This window comes from Colletotrichum lupini, chromosome 2 (genome assembly GCF_023278565.1).
Source record: "Colletotrichum lupini chromosome 2, complete sequence".
NCBI classification, from domain to species: domain Eukaryota; kingdom Fungi; phylum Ascomycota; class Sordariomycetes; order Glomerellales; family Glomerellaceae; genus Colletotrichum; species Colletotrichum lupini.
In genome coordinates, this window is record NC_064675.1 from 7,350,202 (window position 1) to 7,368,673 (window position 18,472).

The following is an 18,472-nucleotide window of genomic DNA, read 5'->3' on the forward strand; positions in this document are numbered from 1 at the left end:
CCAACTCAGCCCTGGGTGCAGGAGACTACGGAAATATGACCGAAATTTTGTTGGGGAACATGCTAGTCACTGCAGTTTACAAGAACTTCGAATGCGTGTTTAAAAACAGCCATGCACAATGGTGCGTGTAAGTCGCAATGAGTAGGTAGTCACCTGATGTCCGCGAGCTGATGATTATTCTCTACCTTGTCATTTCGTAAAGATTCTGTGCATAGAACTCTACTACACGGAAAAGCGCCAACACCATTGACAGCATCGATCATGACTATCTCCTATGCTCCAAAGGAAGTAGCCGTTTTTGACGTGGAAGACGTGTTGGAGAAATTAACCGTTCAAGAAAAGATTGATCTACTTGCTGGTATGAGTTCATGGAATCTCAAGGGAAAGGAGAAGTAGGAACTTTGCTGACTATACCTGCAGGTATCGACTTCTGGCACACCAAGAGCATTCCCCGTCTTGGGGTCCCCTCAGTCAGACTCTCCGATGGCCCCAATGGAGTCCGAGGTACACGATTTTTCAATGGTGTGCCGGCAGCTTGCTTCCCCTGCGGCACTGGTCTAGCAGCAACTTGGGATGCCGGTCTGCTTCGGGAAGCCGGAACGCTCATGGGTCTCGAAGCAAGAACCAAGGGGGCGCACATCCTCCTAGGTCCCACGGTCAACATGCAAAGAAGTCCACTGGGAGGCAGAGGATTTGAATCGTTCTCAGAAGACCCAGTTCTTGCAGGCCAAAGTGCCGCTGCAGTTGTCGCCGGCATTCAGAGCACAGGAGTCCAGGCTGCTATCAAGCACTTTGTGGGAAATGACCAGGAGCACGAGCGAATGGCCGTTGATTCTCGCATCACAGACAGGGCTCTTCGGGAAATCTACTTGCTGCCTTTCCAGATTGCTGTGCGAGATGCCAACCCAGCGTCCTTCATGACGGCTTACAATAAGGTCAATGGACTGCATGTGAGCGAAGACCCCAGTATCCTCCAGAGCATTTTGCGTGATCAATGGAAATGGAAAGGCCTTATCATGAGCGACTGGTGAGCACTCAGAATATACAAATAGAAGAGTGGCCGCGAACTGATTACACCGCTCAAGGTATGGCACATACTCTACAATCGAAGCCATCGAAGCTGGTCTCGACCTGGAGATGCCTGGACCCACGCGTTGGCGCGGCCAGCTGGTGAAGCACGCTCTGGCATCCAGAAGACTCCTTCCCGAGATCGTCGATGAAAGGGTCCGCGCTGTCCTTAAAGCCGTTCGCCGTGCAGCCTTGACGGGGATCCCAGAAGGGGCAGAGGAGAACGGCCGAGATCTTCCAGAGACCTCAGCTCTCCTTCGAAAGATTGCGGGAAACTCAATCGTACTGCTGAAAAACGAGAACTCTACTCTGCCTTTCAGGAAAGAAAAAACTGTCAGTTCATCACCGGTTTGCTCTTGATAAATTCAAGCTCTCTAATACTTGACAGGTTCTCGTCATCGGACCAAATGCCAAAGCAGCGGTCTACTGTGGTGGTGGATCAGCCACTTTGAGACCTTACTACGCAGTAACGCCCTTCGATGCTATTTACGAGCAAGCAAAGCATGTAGTGTACTCTGTCGGGTGTTATGCTCACAAGATGCTGCCGATTCTTGGCCCGCGATTGAAAACCGTAGACGGCCAGGTCGGAGTTACCTTCAGGGCTTACACCGCACCTGAAACTGATAGCGATCGTCAACCAGTTGATATGCTGCATCTAGTTGATACGAACATGTACTTTGCCGATTACTACCACCCCGACATAACAGAAGACCTATGGTGGGGAGAGATTGAGGCCTCGTTCACTGCTGAGGAGACGGGCGATTTCGAGTTCGGTCTCACTGTTCACGGAACTGCCAATCTTTATATTGACGGAGAGCTCGTGATCGACAACGAGACTGTCCAAAGAGGTGGTGGGAGCTTCTTCAACGTCGGTACCGTGGAGGAAACGGGTACCAAGGCATTGGTCGCCGGGCAGACGTACAATATCACGGTCAACTTCGCCAGTGGCGCAGCATCCAAGGTCAAAGACGCCGATGGTGTGGTTTCCTTTGGCGGCGGCGGTGTTCGCATTGGTGGTGTCGAAGTCCGCGACGCAGATGAGGAGATTCATCGCGCAGCAGAGCTGGCAAAGTCGGTGGACCAAGTCGTCATTTGCGTCGGTCTCAATGCGGACTTTGAGCAAGAGGGTCATGACCGCCCGCACATGGACTTGCCTGGAAGAACAGATGACTTAGTTGCCGCTGTCGCTGCTGCCAATCCAACTACCACAGTCGTGGTCCAGTCAGGAACGCCCGTGACTATGCCATGGGCTGATTCTGTATCGGCAATTATCCAGGCATGGTACGGCGGAAACGAGACGGGTAACTCCGTTGCCGATGTCCTATTTGGAAACGTCAACCCATCAGGCAAGTTGCCCCTATCATTCCCGGTCAGGGTTGAGGACAACCCGGCTTTCCTCAACTACCGATCGGATCAAGGGCGAGTCCTTTACGGCGAGGGTGTCTTTGTTGGGTATCGCTACTACGAGGCAGTCAAGAGATCTGTTCTCTATCCCTTTGGATGGGGACTATCTTACACGTCCTTCAGCGTTGACAGCCTCCAGGTTTCTCACGGAGTCAAGGACGGTGACGAAAAGATTATAGTGCGAGTTGGGTTGAACAACATTGGGAAGGTTGATGGTTCCGAAGTTGTGCAGGTCTACGTTTCACCACAACACCCCTCAGTTATACGCCCCAAAAAGGAGCTTAAGGGATTCTCTAAGACGTATGTTAAGGCGGGACAGTCCGCTCAGGTAGAAGTCATCCTGAGCAAGAAATATGCTCTCAGCTTTTGGGACGAACCGCGAAAGCAGTGGGCGGTGGAGGCTGGAAACTTTGACATACTTGTTGGCACCAGCAGCCTTGAGACGCCTCTCGCGGCCATGATGAAGGTTGAGAGGACTAGCTGGTGGTCAGGTATTTGAACATCGAAAAGCTTCTTATGCGCTACACGATAGACAATAGAATCGATTCGAATGGAATGAGTAGATTTGCAGGTCCGGAATACATAAGAAAAATGGTACCTTTTCGCATGTGGCAGAATCGCGATGTGTTCTTCCGTGGCGTGTTGGGGAGAAATTGGTCAATGTGTTCGATCAACATGGAAGCTCGCTCAAGAGGGCACCGAGCTGGTGCATGGCACGGTGTATTGAACCCCCCACCATTCTATAAGATACTAAATTTCGCAATTTAAATGAGTGCATACCCCCTCAACTTCCTCTAGGGTCATCCACTGGAATGACTCCCAAGACTCAACTCCCTCGTAACCACAATCACCAACAGCAAGATCACTACACACCATTGTGATATCATGGATCCCGAATTGCTCAGCACGCCCTGGATCTGGCACCCCGAGTGGCAAGACCACGGCGCAAACACTGCTGGTGGCATCGTCCACTTCCGCAAGCGCCTGAAGCTGGAAGAAGTTCCGCATGGGCCGTCGAGAATCCAGATTACAGCGGACACGAAATACAAGCTATTCGTCAACGGTCGACACGTCTTTTCGGGCCCCGTCAAAGGGGATGAACATCTCTGGTTCTATGACGAGATCGACATTCAACCATTCTTGAAGGCCGGGGTGAATCGTATCTCAGTCAGGGTCCTGCGCTTCTTTCACGCCACGCAGTACGCCACAAGTTTCCCACGACTACCCATTCCCGGACTTTTTGTTCGATCCCTGGCGGCAAATGATGGGTTCGTATTGCCTGTCCGCAGTGATAGCTCTTGGGAAGCTTCTATAGACCGTGCCACGGTGCTTCGCATCGACCAGAAAGAAGACGATTTCCTCCACATTTACGAAGACGTGGACGCAAGGAGATCGTCGGAGCTCGATTGGGTCTCGGCGAAACAATTGGAACTGCCGACATCACACGGCATCACTCCGCCGTGGGTGCTCTCGCCGCGGATGATACCAAAACCAACAACCGCCACCCAAGTACTTGCAGCTGTTCACAATGTCGAAAGTTCTATCAGCCAGGCTTCGTGGGAGAGCTTCCTCAAAGATGGTGCGAGCACGCTCCGACTGCCCGCGGGCACACATCACCACATCGAGGTTGAGGCAAAAGTTCACTTGACAGCAATGCTCGCGTTTCGTTTCAGACGATCCAAAACCTCGGGATCAACTTTACGAGTTCGTTATTCTGAGGCATATGAAGAGGAACCAGAGTACGTTCCCTACATTCGCCGCAAAGGCGATAGGAGAGACACGACCAAGTCCTTGTTCGGGCCTGAAGACAAATACATTTTTGCTGGCTCTTCAGGGGCTCACGCCAGCTCCGAGATCGCCTACGGTCTAGATGCGGCGGAGTTTGAGACCTTCTCGCCTTTTCATTTCCGAACCTTACGCTTCATGGCCATCAACATCCAGGTAGACCCGAAGAGCGATCTAGAATTTGTAGGAATTCTTATCGGCCAAGTGCATTATCCTTTGGACATTAAGAGCGAACTCACACTTCTGTCGACCGATGATCACCAGAGGACTTATCAGCGACTCTGGGAGAACGGCGCACGCACGTTGACCAACTGTATGCATGACTGCTACGAGGACTGTCCCTTTTATGAGCAGCTTCAATACGCCATGGATGTTCGCAGTTCCTGTCTGTTCACGTACGCCGTGTCAGGCGACGATCGAATGGCTCGACAAGCTATCGTTCAACTTCATAACTCGTATCGTCCGAGTATTGGGCTCATCGCAAGTCGCAGTCCTGCTCATGTCTTTCAAGTTATCCCTCACTTCTCGCTCTTCTGGATCTGCACAGTAGCTGATCACTTCACATATTACGGCGACGGAGACTTCACTCGAAAATTCCTGGCCGTATGCGACGGTATACTTTCGTCCTTCGCTCAGCGCTTGAATGCCGAAACTGGACTCATATCAAGTGACTACCAGTCAGTCAATACGCATTGGGACTTTGTCGACTGGACAACGCAATGGAGACCTATGGGCATACCGCCGGCTGCCGAGAGGACGGGCACTCAGACATTTACCAACTTTCTATACGCCTACACGCTCAAGACCATTGCAGAGACTGTCAAAGATCTCGGTCGACCGACCCTCGCCCAGGAGTATAGGTCACGAGCAGACGGTATCATTTTGGCCACACAGAAGCACTGTCGCGTGGGGGCGGTATTTACGGACGGGACGGCAGCCAGAGCTGACCATTCGCTGGACTTTAGTCAACATAATCAGATCTGGGCTGTCCTTTGTGGCGCGACTAGTGGTGAGGAGGCGAGACAACTCCTTACATATTGCTTCGATCATGGCCCGATTGCGTCGGAACTCCCCACTGCTTCGGGACAACCCGTCACGTTCACCAAACTTTCAACGGCGATGTCATTCTACGCTCTCCGGGCCTTGTCCGAAGTTGGCGGAGACCTCTACGACAAGGCTTTCCACTCTTTCTGGGATCCCTGGCGGCATCAGCTGAGCCAGAACCTCACAACTTGGTGCGAGGACGAGGTGACGCTCAGATCCGACTGTCATGCGTGGAGCGCGGTTCCCCTCTACGAGTTCACGACCGAGGTTGCTGGAATTAAACCACTCGAGCCTGGGTGGCGAGCCATCTCTTGCGCTCCTCGATTCCACCTCTTCAGCGAGTTTGACGCCAAGGTGGCGCTTGGTGGAGAACTAGCGCCTGGTATTGCTCGTGTCAGATGGTCCCGAGAGATTGGTACTGATGACCTGAGTTTGTGGGTTGTTCTACAAGACATCCCAGTCGAAGATCCGATTCGAGTAAGTGTAGAGCTTCCGAGTGGTGTTGAGGAGCATAGTGGTCGGGATCTTAAGTTCAACTTGCAACTAAAGTAGAGTAGCGTACCAAATTACACTAAGCATACAAGCGTCTTGCTGTTCACTTACTGCTCGCGAGCCTCATGAGATCGTAACTAAGATTCCGCGACGGCACATGTCTGCCACTTGTTGATTTACCCAAATCCAGGGGCAAGGGAATCCTGCATGATTCATAAAATCGACAAACTAGAGTCAGAATCGAGAAAAACCGAAGGCTAGCGCGAGGTCGAGCCAAGTTAGCGGGAGGATACGAGACGAATGCATTGTCCCGGCTTTCCGCGTGAGCTCCACCTGTTCTACGCCCCGCGTATTCTTGAGAGTCTCGACTCCGGCTTTCCGCGGCCGAATCTGTTCTTTCAACTGGCCTCTAGCCCAAGTATCCAGCTTTGAACTGGAGAAGAAAAGTTTTGAGACTAAGCAAACATCTCGGTCACCTGCCGGGTCACGATATTCGACGGCCTGGGTCCCGAACGCCCCCCAGTCCCCCCGCGAATCACCCCATACCCCGGATCCCAAGAATCATTGCAGGGGCGCTAAGTTGAGCGTGTCCGAGGGAAACACCTCATCGGTATTCTGCTCATTCTTCACCATCACGCGACGATTTGTAGCTTGCTTCCATGACTGCCGGTTGACTTTTCTATAAGACTCTGTTCAAACGCTGATCTCACTTGTATCGGCCTCCGTTCATTACATCTCTAGAGCCTTTTGCAGCTTTCGCCAACTCGAACAAACACTCTCAGACTAACAACACTCACAAAGTCGTTTATAATCCAGTAGAATCAACATGGGACCCGGCAGCAATGTCGAAGCTTCGTTCGTCACCGCTATGCCAGGGGGCGCGGTAGACCCGAAAATATGGTGGAAGTCCAAGAATCTCCGTTCTCTGAATTTGCTTTTTGCATTTCCAATGCTATCCATCTTCACCCAAGCAGCGCTTATACCCATTCAAATTAATTAAACAAATAAGTCAAACAAATAGTTAAATATAGGAATTTTAGTAAGTTAAATAATTAAATATTATAAGGCCCTATATTTAACGTATTTAATTAAATATAAAGTCGCCTAGAAAAAAGAAAATCTAGGGCCGGGCTAATTAAAAATCGATATTCCTAACTATACCCTATAAAAGTTTATAATTAAGAATATAAATACTTAGAGCGGGATTCGAACCCGCGACTCCTTATTTATAATTATAAGTTTAATATTATACTACTTAACTAAATAAATTATTAATAATTACTATAAAAAAAAAGGGCCTAAGTATTATAGAGCCCTAAATTTAGTATCTTATTATATCTAAAAAATTAAAAAACCTTTAGTACCCCCTTTTCTTAATATTAATAAAACTAACGAAGTTACGCACTACTACTTCTAACCCTTTACGACTATTATAATTATTATTAATATTAATTAAATTATATATTAATCGATTTACTATATTATAATTAATTAATTAGTAATAAGTTATATAATCTTTAATACGTAGTTACTATTTTAAATTACTTCGTAACTATAGACCTTAATTAACACTAGCCTTATATTATTAACTAATCTTAATAATCGTAATAGCCTCCTCGCCCTTTTAAAAATAATTGAAAAAGAGAGGACTTTTATTAATAATAATTTAATATTATAAAAGGGCATAAGGCTAAGGAAGTCGTAAATCTGCTTAGAGGGGGTCTTTATTTAGAAAATCTATAATAAAAATATTTAAAATAAAGTCTTTTAGTTTTATTATTACTATAATAAAATAAGTATTATTACTCATTTTAAAATAGTAACTACGAGCTTAGTAACGGCTTATTTAAAATTAAAATATTAAATAATAAATCTAAGCTTTAATAAGTCGTTATATTTATTAAAATTCTCTAAATACGACTTTATATTAAAAAAATAAAAACTTATTTTTAGTATTATTATAAAGGGCTAAGTAACGAGAATTAAGGAATTATTAATCGGGTATATTATTAATAATAATAGCCTATTTATAACTTTTTATAATCCTTACCTCCGGGCCCTCTTTTATTAATTAAATTATAATATTACTAACGAACTCTTATTATTATATAAAAATATAAAGAAAAAGCTAAGTAGGATTTTTATTAAAAAAAAAGATATAATTAGGGTAGAGATCTGGAGGTTAATAATAAAAGTCTATTTATTATTTAATTTATAGACCTTATTAATATAGAATACTATTATTACCGTCTTTACTTACTTTTTAAATTATACTAAGTAATAAGTATAATACCTTATTACTCTATAATAATATTATAATACTTATAATAGGGCTAATATTACCTAGATTATAAAATCGGTAATAAATAACTAAGAATTAGGTAATTAAATTAGAATAGTTATTTATAATAATACTTTAAATAATAATACTTACCTAGGTTACTTATATTCTATATTATCTTATACCTATACTTAAAAAGATATTCTTAACTGAAGGATAAAGTATTACGGTTATATTCTTAACCTCGTTAGTAAGGCCTTTTTATTTAATAATAATAAAAAAGTATTTAAATAAGAATTAAATATATTAATTAATACTAAGTAATTTCAAAAAAATCTTAACCTTTAGTACATAAGGGGCCCTATTAATAAGCTTCGGAACGTTATTAAATTTATTTACTTATTACTTTAATAATATAAAGCCTTTTTCGAGGTTAATAATAAGACTAATAAGAATAATATATTTACTCTTTTTAAGGAGTTATTATAAGAGCTTATATTAACGCTTAATAACGATATAAAGTAGAATTTAATATACTTTATAATATAGCGCTCTTTATAAAAAAAAAGCAGATTTATACTTTCTTAATAACTAGTTAAGCTTATAAAGATTTAAAATAACGGATCCTTATTAAGGACGTTTTTAATAATAACAACTAATAATTACTAGCCGAGCTAAAGGTAGTACTTAAGCTACTGTATTTTTAAATAATAAAATACTAAGGCTAGGGTAAAGGAAATAGTTATAGCTATTTATAAAAAGTAATAGTAGGTCTTAAGTACTTTATTAACCGTCTCGAGGAGTAAAAGAAGTTATATAATAAACTTTTGAAAAAAGAAATAGATCTTACGGCTTTTTAAATTATAGCGTCGTAATCGTAATTAATATAAATAATACTACCTCGTTAATAATTAGCTTATTATTAATTTATATCCTAACCTCTTTTTTAACCTCTAACCTTAAGTAATATCCCTTATTATATTTAATTTAAGTATATACTTAAGGAGTAAGTAAAGCTACTTTTTAATAATAATTTTAACTTATAAAAATACTTCTAACTATTAATTATTAATACTTAGTAAGTCCTTAATAAATATTATATTAAGTTAAGTAACTCTTTATTCTACGCTATAGTAATTATTCTTTATTTTAAATAAGGATTAAAATAGTTAAAAAAGAAGTAAAATACGCCCGAGTAGAGCTACTAGCTATTTAATATGAAAAAAGGACTTTACGATTATTAATAAAGATAGTATATAAATAAAATAATAAGTCCTCCTCCTCCTTATTATTTAAGTCCTCCTCCTTTATTACGATAGTTATAAACTACTTTTAATACCCTTATAATTCTAAAAAGTATTATAAAAAACTCATAGTATTAATAATAATTAATATTTTAAATAATAAACGTAATAATTAACTACGTACCTAAGCTTAATTAATATTATTTATAAATTATCCCTTAGCCGGTCCTTAACTTAATTTAATAGTAGATTAATTATTAGCTAACCTATTTAACGTTAAATAAGCTTATACTTAATATTTTTATAATCCCTATAATAATAATAAACTACGAGAGGATATTTAGCTTTATAAAGTTAACTTTAACTTTATAACGATTATTAATAAGATCCTTTATACTAAAAGAGGTTTAATATCTTAAAAACTAGCTTCGTAGTAGTACTATAGAAATAAAAGGTTAATTTTTTAATTAAAAGAGCTAATCGAAGTAAAGTCTATAAATTAGTACTATAAGGACTTTCGTAATAGCTTTATTCAATTCCTAATTAAGAAATTAGTTAAATTTATTAATTAATTATTAAATAATTAAATATAGCGCGAGAAATAAGCTAAATAATTAAATACGAACCTTATATTTGATTTATTTGTATGGGTATCAGCGCTGTACCCAAGGGTATGAGCACGCTATATCGGACCCTCGGTAGTATCGTATGCTTACAAAGGACGCCTAGTTTTGACGGGTCCATGATGAACGGCCTGTAGTCGGTCGAGAACTGGCGAAACTACTTTGGAGAACCCAAAGGTTCCACCCTTGGTCTCTTCAACGCTGCCTATCCTATCGGAGGTCTCTGCGCTATCCCGTTTCTCTCTTTCGTCAGCGATAGATTTGGTCGTAAGATTGGTCTGGCATGCGGTGCAACTCTATGCATCATCGGCTCCTCAGTCCAAGCCTCAGCTCAGAACCTCGCCATGTTCGTCGTCGCTCGTGGTATTCTCGGATGCGGCACCGTATTTCTTGGAGCTTCAGGCGCCCCGTTGATCACAGAGATTGCCCACCCGGCACACAGGGCCACCGCAACCGCGCTATTCAACACCTCATACTCTCTCGGTGCCATTGTGGCGGCATGGACAACCTTTGCGAGCTTTCGCATCGATTCGACATGGTCGTGGCGCATTCCATCGGCCATCCAGAGTCTTCCATCTATCATCCAGCTTCTGGGTTTGTATTTCGTTCCGGAGAGTCCGCGTTGGCTCGCTTCTAAGGATCGCAACGAGGAGACTTTGGCTTTCTTGGCCAAGTACCATGCCGAAGGTGACGAACATGACGCGCTCGTCCAGTTTGAATATGAAGAAATCCAGAGCACTCTCGCATACGAGCGTACAATCGACCGAGGCAGCTGGATCCAAAATTACCTCGAGCTCATCAGGACGCCTGGAAACCGCAAGCGACTATTTATCATTCTCTGGACTTCGTTTATAGCCCAGATGAGTGGTAACGCCTTCGTCTCGTACTACTTGAGCAGCATTCTATCTTCCGTGGGGTTAAAGTCTTCCATGGAACAGACGCTCATCAATGCCACCCAACAGATCCTCTCTTGGCTTTCTGCGCTGTACTTTGCGACACTTCCTGGCAAACTTGGTCGCAAAACACTGTTCATCAGCTCCCTGTCCGCCGTTTTTGTCTGCCTGATTTGCATCACGGCTGGCAGTGCCGTCTTTGCAAACAACGAGTCAAATAAGGCCGCTGGTGGAGCAGTCGTTGCGTTTCTCTACCTCTTTTCTCCTGCCTACAACCTGGGTCTCAATGGCAACTTGGTATTGTACATCACCGAGATTCTTCCTTACAGCCTCCGTATGCGCGGTACAGCTTGTTTCCAGCTGTTCTCCACATGCTTCTCTCTCATTTCAACCTACGTTGTCCCCATTGGTCTTGACAAATTGGCTTGGAAATTCTACACCATCTTCATCCCTTGGGTTCTTATCGAGATTATCGTCTTGTGGTTTGTTTACCCAGAGACCAAGGGCCCTTCTTTGGAAGAAATTGCTCTCCTTTTTGACGGACCGACCATGGATACGACAACAACCATTGGAAAGGATGGCGTTAAACATGTCGAGATTGGTTTTGCGGAGGGTACGGAGAAGGTCTAACTAAGCGACAACGTTGGGCTGAGTGGATGTGTAGAGTTTTGTAGTTCATGCAGTCACGGAGAACGAAGAACCTGGCTCGATAATACTGTATTACATTTGTATCCTACAGTCACATTTTGAGGTGATAAAGTTGTAATTCCTATAAATCTCTTTGAGTCCAAGGCTGCTGCTGTGACTTAAATTCTCGCAGATTCTCTACAATAATTTATTCCCTATCGACCTTTCTCCCAGCCCGTGACGCTGTTATGCCTATACTTCCTTTTGTTCGGGAATCGTCTTGAGATGGCTCCACTCAGCGAGGACCTGGTGATCACTAATCACCCATCACCCAAATGGTGAAAAATTCATCCGTGTCTCGGCTGTATCACTAATCTCTATGTTCCTCAGACTGGCCCTTTGGTGCATGAATTTGAAGAAATGAGCTTGGGAATAAGGTAGTTCAGATTCAATTTTAATTGACGTCCAGTAAAATTTCAGAAGGCCTCGTGGTACAAGATTCAGGCGAGTAGATCCTCAAACCTTAATGTAGTCAAGATTCCCGCATCATATCATGTGTCCACTTTTGAACCTCTGAAAAGCTTTATGTTCATCGGACCGCCTAGTAGAAAGATGAAGCAAGACAAGATAATTAACAGTCTCTGCCGCCTTCAGCTCTTCTGACCCCACCCGGCCTGGATGACTTCTTTGACAGTTCGCGCCTTGATAACTGGAAATAACTGATTGAGAGTTGTTCCCGGCTCCAGATGATACAGCCCTTCTTCAAACCAGATACCAAAGGTGGCGAAAAGTGCCTGAAGTTGATCTTTTGGCATCACACCGTACAGGGATGGATGAGATGGCAACTCGGTGATCTTCCCAGATTTGAGAAAGTCGATATCGTCGTAGGTTACTTCAAACTTGACGCCTAAAGAAAGAGTGTGTAAGCAATTTCACAAGACCATGAGAAAGCATGATTGATAGTTCACTTGTTTACCTTTGACCTCCTCCGCGATTCGCAGAAATTCGTTCCACGTCACATTCTCGCCGATAACATAACTCTCCCTTTCCCACTTGGGGAGCTCTAAGCTTGCTACCACAAATTCCGCGACATCTAAGGTATGCGTGAAGGTAACGGGGGTATCACCTTTGCCAGGAATGGCGGCCCTGTTGTTCTCGATGTCGACAACGATAATATTTTGTATCTGGTATGTTTTAACCCGTGGGTACCCCCAAAAGTCAAGGAAGTAGCCGACGTAATACAAAGTGTACTCCAGAGAGGAATTTTCGAGGTCTTCCACTGCGTCGAGCTTCGATTGGCCGATAGTCATCTGCCTCTCGGTTACTTGACTAGAAGATCTTCGTCAGACATGCTGTCCTCAAGGTCGGGATTTCTTTCGGAGGAGTGGTAGCAAACACGAGATAGATATGTACGACTTACTCCCTTGAGTATGGAATTCCCCACACGCTTGGAATAAATCTCCTCGTATGGACGCAGGCTTCAGCGGCACGTATCATGTTCACCTGAGGAGAGCCATCTGAAGTCACGAACAGGGTTGAGATTACTGTGTCGACTTCGTTGTCGTCGAAGACCTTTGTTAACTCTGAGACGCTGTTGTAGTCAACTTGAATGACCTCAATGCCCGTCTCCTCTTGGAGAGCCGGATTGGCCTGAATCAACTTAGCATCTAATCCATTTGCCGAGCTTGGCCGATAGTAGTAAAAGCTTACAGATCTGCTCAGTATCTTGACGCGGTAGCCACCCTTGCGATTGATAGCCTCAGCAATAGCTCGACCGATCCCACGAGTTCCTCCTGCGACGACGATGGTACTCATGATAATTGTTAGTATTTCCAAAGTTGAATGAAGTTAATCGAAGTTAAGCATAGAGCTTGAATCACTTATTGGGCGAACTCAGATCTTGAGGGCTTTGCCGTTATATAAACTTGAACCAGTTTAAGACAAATATCGGGAAACTATCTATCCGACGGGCATTTCATCAATCCGTAATCCTTGTTCATTCTTTTGATCGACTATTGAGGGTCGCCGCCCACCTTGCTGGCTGCTGCGCTCGATCTTACCAAGAAGTCAATCCCGGACAGATTTCGGCCGAAAACTCCACGCCTCCTTGTGAACGCCACACCTGTTCACGCAGTCTAGTTTCAGATACTGCGTCCCCGCTCGTTGTCAGGATCTTTGAAAGCTGCCTGTGTTTATTCAATTTGACTCCAGTCAATATCTGAAAACACACGACTAGCGTAGCATATTCTGGGAAGATTCCTACGAGAACCGGTGCCCGGCGCTGTCAGAGTCTAGGGTGAGGGGTAAAATATAAAGAGACTTGAGGTTACTAGTAGCGTGAAAAGAAGAGCGGAAAAGTTATTGGTTCTATCTGGGGTCACCTCCAACACGTTGACTTAAGCCCCAAAATACAGACAGATGTTGATCAGTTGCTCAGCACAGCACACGTCTAGCACGGGCTCACTTCTCTTCTCTAAAGAGTCCTTGATGCTGGAATTCGACAGCTTGGCTGATCATGTTGACGAACTGCTGAGCTCCGTCCTCAGCAAAGAATACCTCCTCACTCATGATGCAGCGCTTGATAAAGTCTTGAGCGCGGCCAAACATTTCCGTTTCGTACTCTTTGATGGCTTCCTCAAGTTTAGATGCGCGCTGCGCTTTCTCAGTAAGAACAGCAACCCCGTGCTTGGCGATGCTCTCGGCGAGCTTGAGGGCGTCATACATAGCCATGTTGACCCCTTCACCTACGAATGGTGTCGACACATGCGCGGCGTCGCCAAGAAGAGTTATGCCTGGAACACGATCCCAGTTGACGGAGGATACGGGCATGCGGTAAAGATGCCAGGGCCGAAAAGGACCTTCGGCGTTGGAAATGAAGTTTTGTAATTCGGGAGCAAAATCCGCAAAGAACTGTGGCGAAGAAAGAAGCTTTTGTCGTGTGGCCTCTGTATCAGCCATATCGAGTGTGGTCTTTGTCAGGTTCTCCGGGGCCACCAAGCCCACGTAGACTCGATACGACCGATCGGACACCTGTTGCACCGAGACTGTTCGTCCGTTTCCCAAAGCCATCATATTGCCGGTTCCTGACAGTTCCAGTGCGGCAGAGTAACTTGGGTTGTTGTGCGACAGCCGACCCTCGATGAACATCTTCCCAGAGTATTCAGGCCGTGCCGTAGTGAGCTACGTGATGTTAGAGAGCTGATACAAGAGCGATATGGCATACGCAAGATTTACTCACCAAAGGCCTAACTTTGCTCCACGCACCGTCAGCGCCAACAATGAGCTGGAACCCGGATGCAGAGGTGCCGTTCGTGAATTTGATAACCCAATCCGAGCCTGAGCCCTTCTCAATTGTCCTGACGCCATGCCCCCATCGCACCTTATGAGATGGAATTGAGTCCAACAGAAGTTGACGCAATTGGAAACGGTCAATCTCAGGAGCGTCGCGATCCTGACCGAACTCGGCTTTCATTGTGCACGTTGAGTCCTGAACAACAAACTTCGTAGCATCCCACCGCGCGAGTTTACTGAACCTTTCGAAGAGTCCTGCACTTCTGAGCGCCTGCTGTCCGGAGGGGCCATGAAGATCAAGGGTCCCACCCTGGTACATCGGCGTGGGAGTCGAGTCGACGTCTTTCTCAAAGACCACAAAGTCTATGTTGTTCTTCTCCAGTAAGCGTGCGAATGTCAGACCGCAGGGTCCAGCACCAATAATTGCGATGGAGGCTGAAATTCGGGCCATATCTTGGGTATCTGGCGTCCTTCGCGTGTTTGGTGATATGTCGCCTTGATACATGGATTCCATCTAGTGTTTACTGGTAATGACTTCGATATAGCGTGTTCGATAAAGTTGCATTGGATTGCGAACGATCTTAGTCTGAGTTGTGCTAGAAGGAGTAGTGTGTCCACTTTGATTCCGGCAGAACACGAGCTCAAGGGACGAAGAAGACTAGTGTTTCCCTTCATCTTATACTCTTCCATTGTTTCAAGTACCACAAGCTATATTCCCATCCAGCATTCAAGCCGAGCTGAGCTACTGGTTTACTTAGTCGGACCTTCGCTTTACTCACGGATATCGTGATTTCTCCGGGTTGGATGCGCTAAAAGCAAACAGTGTCTAACGCTCCCGATGTGATTAGTTGACCCCGGAGGTATTCCGGAGGATTATTGCCATGGAAGATTGGGCAAGGCGGACACTGTCCGAAATTTTGCTCGTTGATTGGCTGAAGTCGGAGTGTCAGCATCATACCTTGTTCGGGAAATAAGTTCACTGTTAGCGACCATCCCTCACCACTTCTATCGTACTTGTCAGCACCACCACAATTCATGAGAAGGTTATCATTACTAATCAGCCGACTCGTTCTCCGCTTTCAAATTTCATTGGATGAATCCTACTTGTTACGGGATTCATAGCCGTGTCCCTTTCAAGATCGATTACGATGAACTCAAGTAACAATCCTGTGCAGGGCACTCAGGTGGCTCGTTTTGCAGTGAGCTTTCAAAATACCGATCCATCGTCATTGGTGGCTTCTCACTGACAGACTCGACATCTTCTAGTGTGATTATTGCCGGCAGAAGAAGTTCAGGTACTTCTATTACTAGTCCGACTTATTGCTAGCAACATGTTCCGAAGAGATGAAAACTTTGTGTCTAGACTAACAGACAAAGGTGCTCCAGGGAACTGCCAAAGTGCAGTGCATGCCTTCCGTGGCCTGGGCCTTGCAACTATTCTCGCGATCGCCTTAAGTCTGCCCCAACTCAAAGCCAGCCTAGTTCGGTGCCAACCCAAGGACAACCAGGAACTCAGAGCAACGAGCCAACGCCTCAGCCAGCAGTCACACAAATTGATCTCACGGTAGAATCTCGACTTTGCAGCATAGAACACAAACTTGACCGCTTAGCTTCGTTGGTGGAAAAGGCTGTCTTGCGAGCTGCATCCGAGAAGAAATCGGAAAGCGATGCTCAGACGCCGTCGCGGGCCAACCAGGCGAGCAGTCAAACCGATTCTCGGGTTCCGAAGCTGTTCATTGGCGAGTCTCATTCTTTCTCTTTCGTTAGAGAGGCAACTGAAAACCTCCGGTCCACGCCTGGAATACCTGGTCCTTCGTCTCGGCAAGAGGCGGACGCTCAGTCTGAGCTCCAGTTTCTATCAACGTCCCTGACTACCGCGACACTTGAGCCCGGGCATAACTCACATATGTCAGGGCTCCATGTACCTTCCAGAGCCATAGGCTACAAGCTTATTGGAAGTAAGTTTTAGGTCCTTGATCCCACGACCGGGCCGTGTGCTGATAGACATCGACGTTTCTAGCCTTTTTAGAACACGCGCCAAAAGGCGAGCCATTCTTTGTCACACCTTCAGAGGAGCTTCTGAAGCAGATAGTCTTCAATCCTGATAAAGTCTCTCAGAAGGCTTGGTTGGTCTATTTCAACTACATCATGTTAGCTCAAGTTTCTCCAGAGAAACAAGACCATGGAGAAGAAGCTGCGAGATTTCGCCAGAACATGCGGATCGCCTTGAACGACAGCCGCATATTCTTGGAACCACGACAAGTTAATGTCCAAGCATTAGCTCTGCTGGCTGTTCATGGCGAGGACTACGCCTCTCCGAACTTGTCGTGGATGCTGGTCGGCCATGCTTGTCGCCAAGCAGAGGCTCTCGGCTTACATTTGCCAACGCCTAGAGATGTTGAATCCTATCAGCGAAGTCTCTCGATGTTTTGGCTTCTTTTCGTATTGGATAAGTCGTGTGCCCTTGCATTTGGTCGATCCCCGTTCCTTCCGATGAAACTCTACCAAGAGGTTCCATTGCCTGATTTCAGCTATCTGCTCAAGTTCCAACCACATCTCGATTCGGATTTCAGCAGTGCACCACCGGCTGCTCGTCCGTCTGAGTTTGGAGCACACTTCTTCATCAGGGGTATTAAGTTAGCCAGGATCATGGGCTCAGTCGTCGATACGCTGGCCCCAGGTTCTTCGCCACCCTCGAGGGAGACTATCAAGCTGCAGCTCGAAGAATGGTCCAATCAAACGAAAAAGGTACGTCAATGAAAGGATGAAATTACATCCGCGTCGAATCATTTCCTTCCACTTACGCTGTGCAAATTACAGATTTTGGATAAAATAATGGACGCAGATAGGCACCTCCTTGAGCCGACTCAGTTGAAGGAAATGTCCTTGGGCCTCAATAGTCTGAGATTCCAGTACCTCCATGTCGTGATTGTTCTTCTCAAAGGAGACAAGCCTTCCTCCAATCAACGTTTAGAGTGCGCAAGAGAGGCTCTATTCATACTACCTTCAATTGTCTCTAATTGGTCTTCCGTTTATAACGGAGTTGTTTGGTAAGACTTTTTCAGCGGATCTCGAACCTACGTCCATGATCCCTTCTAACAAAGGCAACAGGCATCTATTGTACTATCCTTTCATACCATTCTTTGTGGTGTTCGAGAACCTAGTCCACAGCTCCACGTTCCAAGCCTCAGCGACAATCGACCATGACCTTGGTCTCCTTGCTACAACTGTTTCCTATTTTTCGAGCATGAGAGATCAGATGCAGCTTCTCGCGGTTTTATGCTCTCGTTTGGAGAATGTAGCGTTTGTGTTCCTCGAACTAGCTCGGAGACACATACGACATCGCCATGCAACCATTAACAAAACCCTTGATTCCTCATGGCCCCCACTACATAGTCGGGCTGAAACGAATGTCGAGGAAGTGGCAGCAGGAGATAGCCTCCCCGGCCTCTCACAAGGCACTCTTGATGACTTCACTTTGGGGGATGGGCTAGACATCGGAAATTTCCTCAAGTGGCTGCCGGCTGACATTTTCACATCTGGGCCATCTCTGGGGCTTGATACGCGACAGATTCTCGGATCTGCAAGCAGCGGCCCTGAAGTTTCATCCACAGCCGATTTGCGAGGTCGAAAAAGACCGTTTGATGCGACATTCGATTGGTTTTCGTGGGACGCATATTACGCCGACATGCATTTTCATTAGGTGATTAATCTTTTGTC

General features: G+C 45.2%; 4 protein-coding genes and 1 non-coding gene across 5 annotated transcripts; 3 read left to right on the plus strand and 2 right to left on the minus strand.

Annotated features, from left to right (window-relative positions):
* Positions 1 to 111: 111 nt before the first annotated feature.
* CLUP02_04549 (glycoside hydrolase family 3) lies at positions 112 to 5,853 on the plus strand (the record flags this gene model as incomplete). Its single annotated transcript, XM_049283560.1, has 6 exons — positions 112 to 127; positions 203 to 358; positions 421 to 1,027; positions 1,086 to 1,401; positions 1,457 to 2,958; positions 3,330 to 5,853. The coding sequence occupies 6 exons, from the start codon at positions 112 to 114 to the stop codon at positions 5,851 to 5,853; spliced, it is 5,121 nt and encodes a 1,706-aa protein (XP_049140703.1).
* A 1,131-nt stretch (positions 5,854 to 6,984) lies between these two features.
* On the minus strand, positions 6,985 to 7,062 carry CLUP02_tRNA055. Its single transcript has one exon. It is a non-coding gene; the product is annotated as a tRNA-Ile (tRNA).
* Positions 7,063 to 9,964: 2,902 nt separating this feature from the next.
* On the plus strand, positions 9,965 to 11,464 carry CLUP02_04550 (lactose permease; the record flags this gene model as incomplete). The annotated part of the gene is made up of 2 exons (XM_049283561.1): positions 9,965 to 10,024; positions 10,079 to 11,464. 2 exons carry the CDS (start codon positions 9,965 to 9,967, stop codon positions 11,462 to 11,464), a joined length of 1,446 nt encoding a protein of 481 aa, XP_049140704.1.
* Positions 11,465 to 12,111: 647 nt separating this feature from the next.
* On the minus strand, positions 12,112 to 15,789 carry CLUP02_04551 (uncharacterized protein; the record flags this gene model as incomplete). The annotated part of the gene is made up of 12 exons (XM_049283562.1): positions 12,112 to 12,368; positions 12,438 to 12,799; positions 12,882 to 13,111; positions 13,172 to 13,271; positions 13,522 to 13,720; positions 13,843 to 13,856; positions 13,926 to 14,641; positions 14,700 to 15,266; positions 15,330 to 15,410; positions 15,532 to 15,561; positions 15,606 to 15,684; positions 15,743 to 15,789. 12 exons carry the CDS (start codon positions 15,787 to 15,789, stop codon positions 12,112 to 12,114), a joined length of 2,682 nt encoding a protein of 893 aa, XP_049140705.1.
* A 111-nt stretch (positions 15,790 to 15,900) lies between these two features.
* Positions 15,901 to 18,455, plus strand: CLUP02_04552 (uncharacterized protein; the record flags this gene model as incomplete). The annotated part of the gene is made up of 6 exons (XM_049283563.1): positions 15,901 to 15,951; positions 16,019 to 16,047; positions 16,139 to 16,710; positions 16,773 to 17,500; positions 17,573 to 17,727; positions 17,864 to 18,455. 6 exons carry the CDS (start codon positions 15,901 to 15,903, stop codon positions 18,453 to 18,455), a joined length of 2,127 nt encoding a protein of 708 aa, XP_049140706.1.
* Between the last annotated feature and the right edge of the window lie 17 nt (positions 18,456 to 18,472).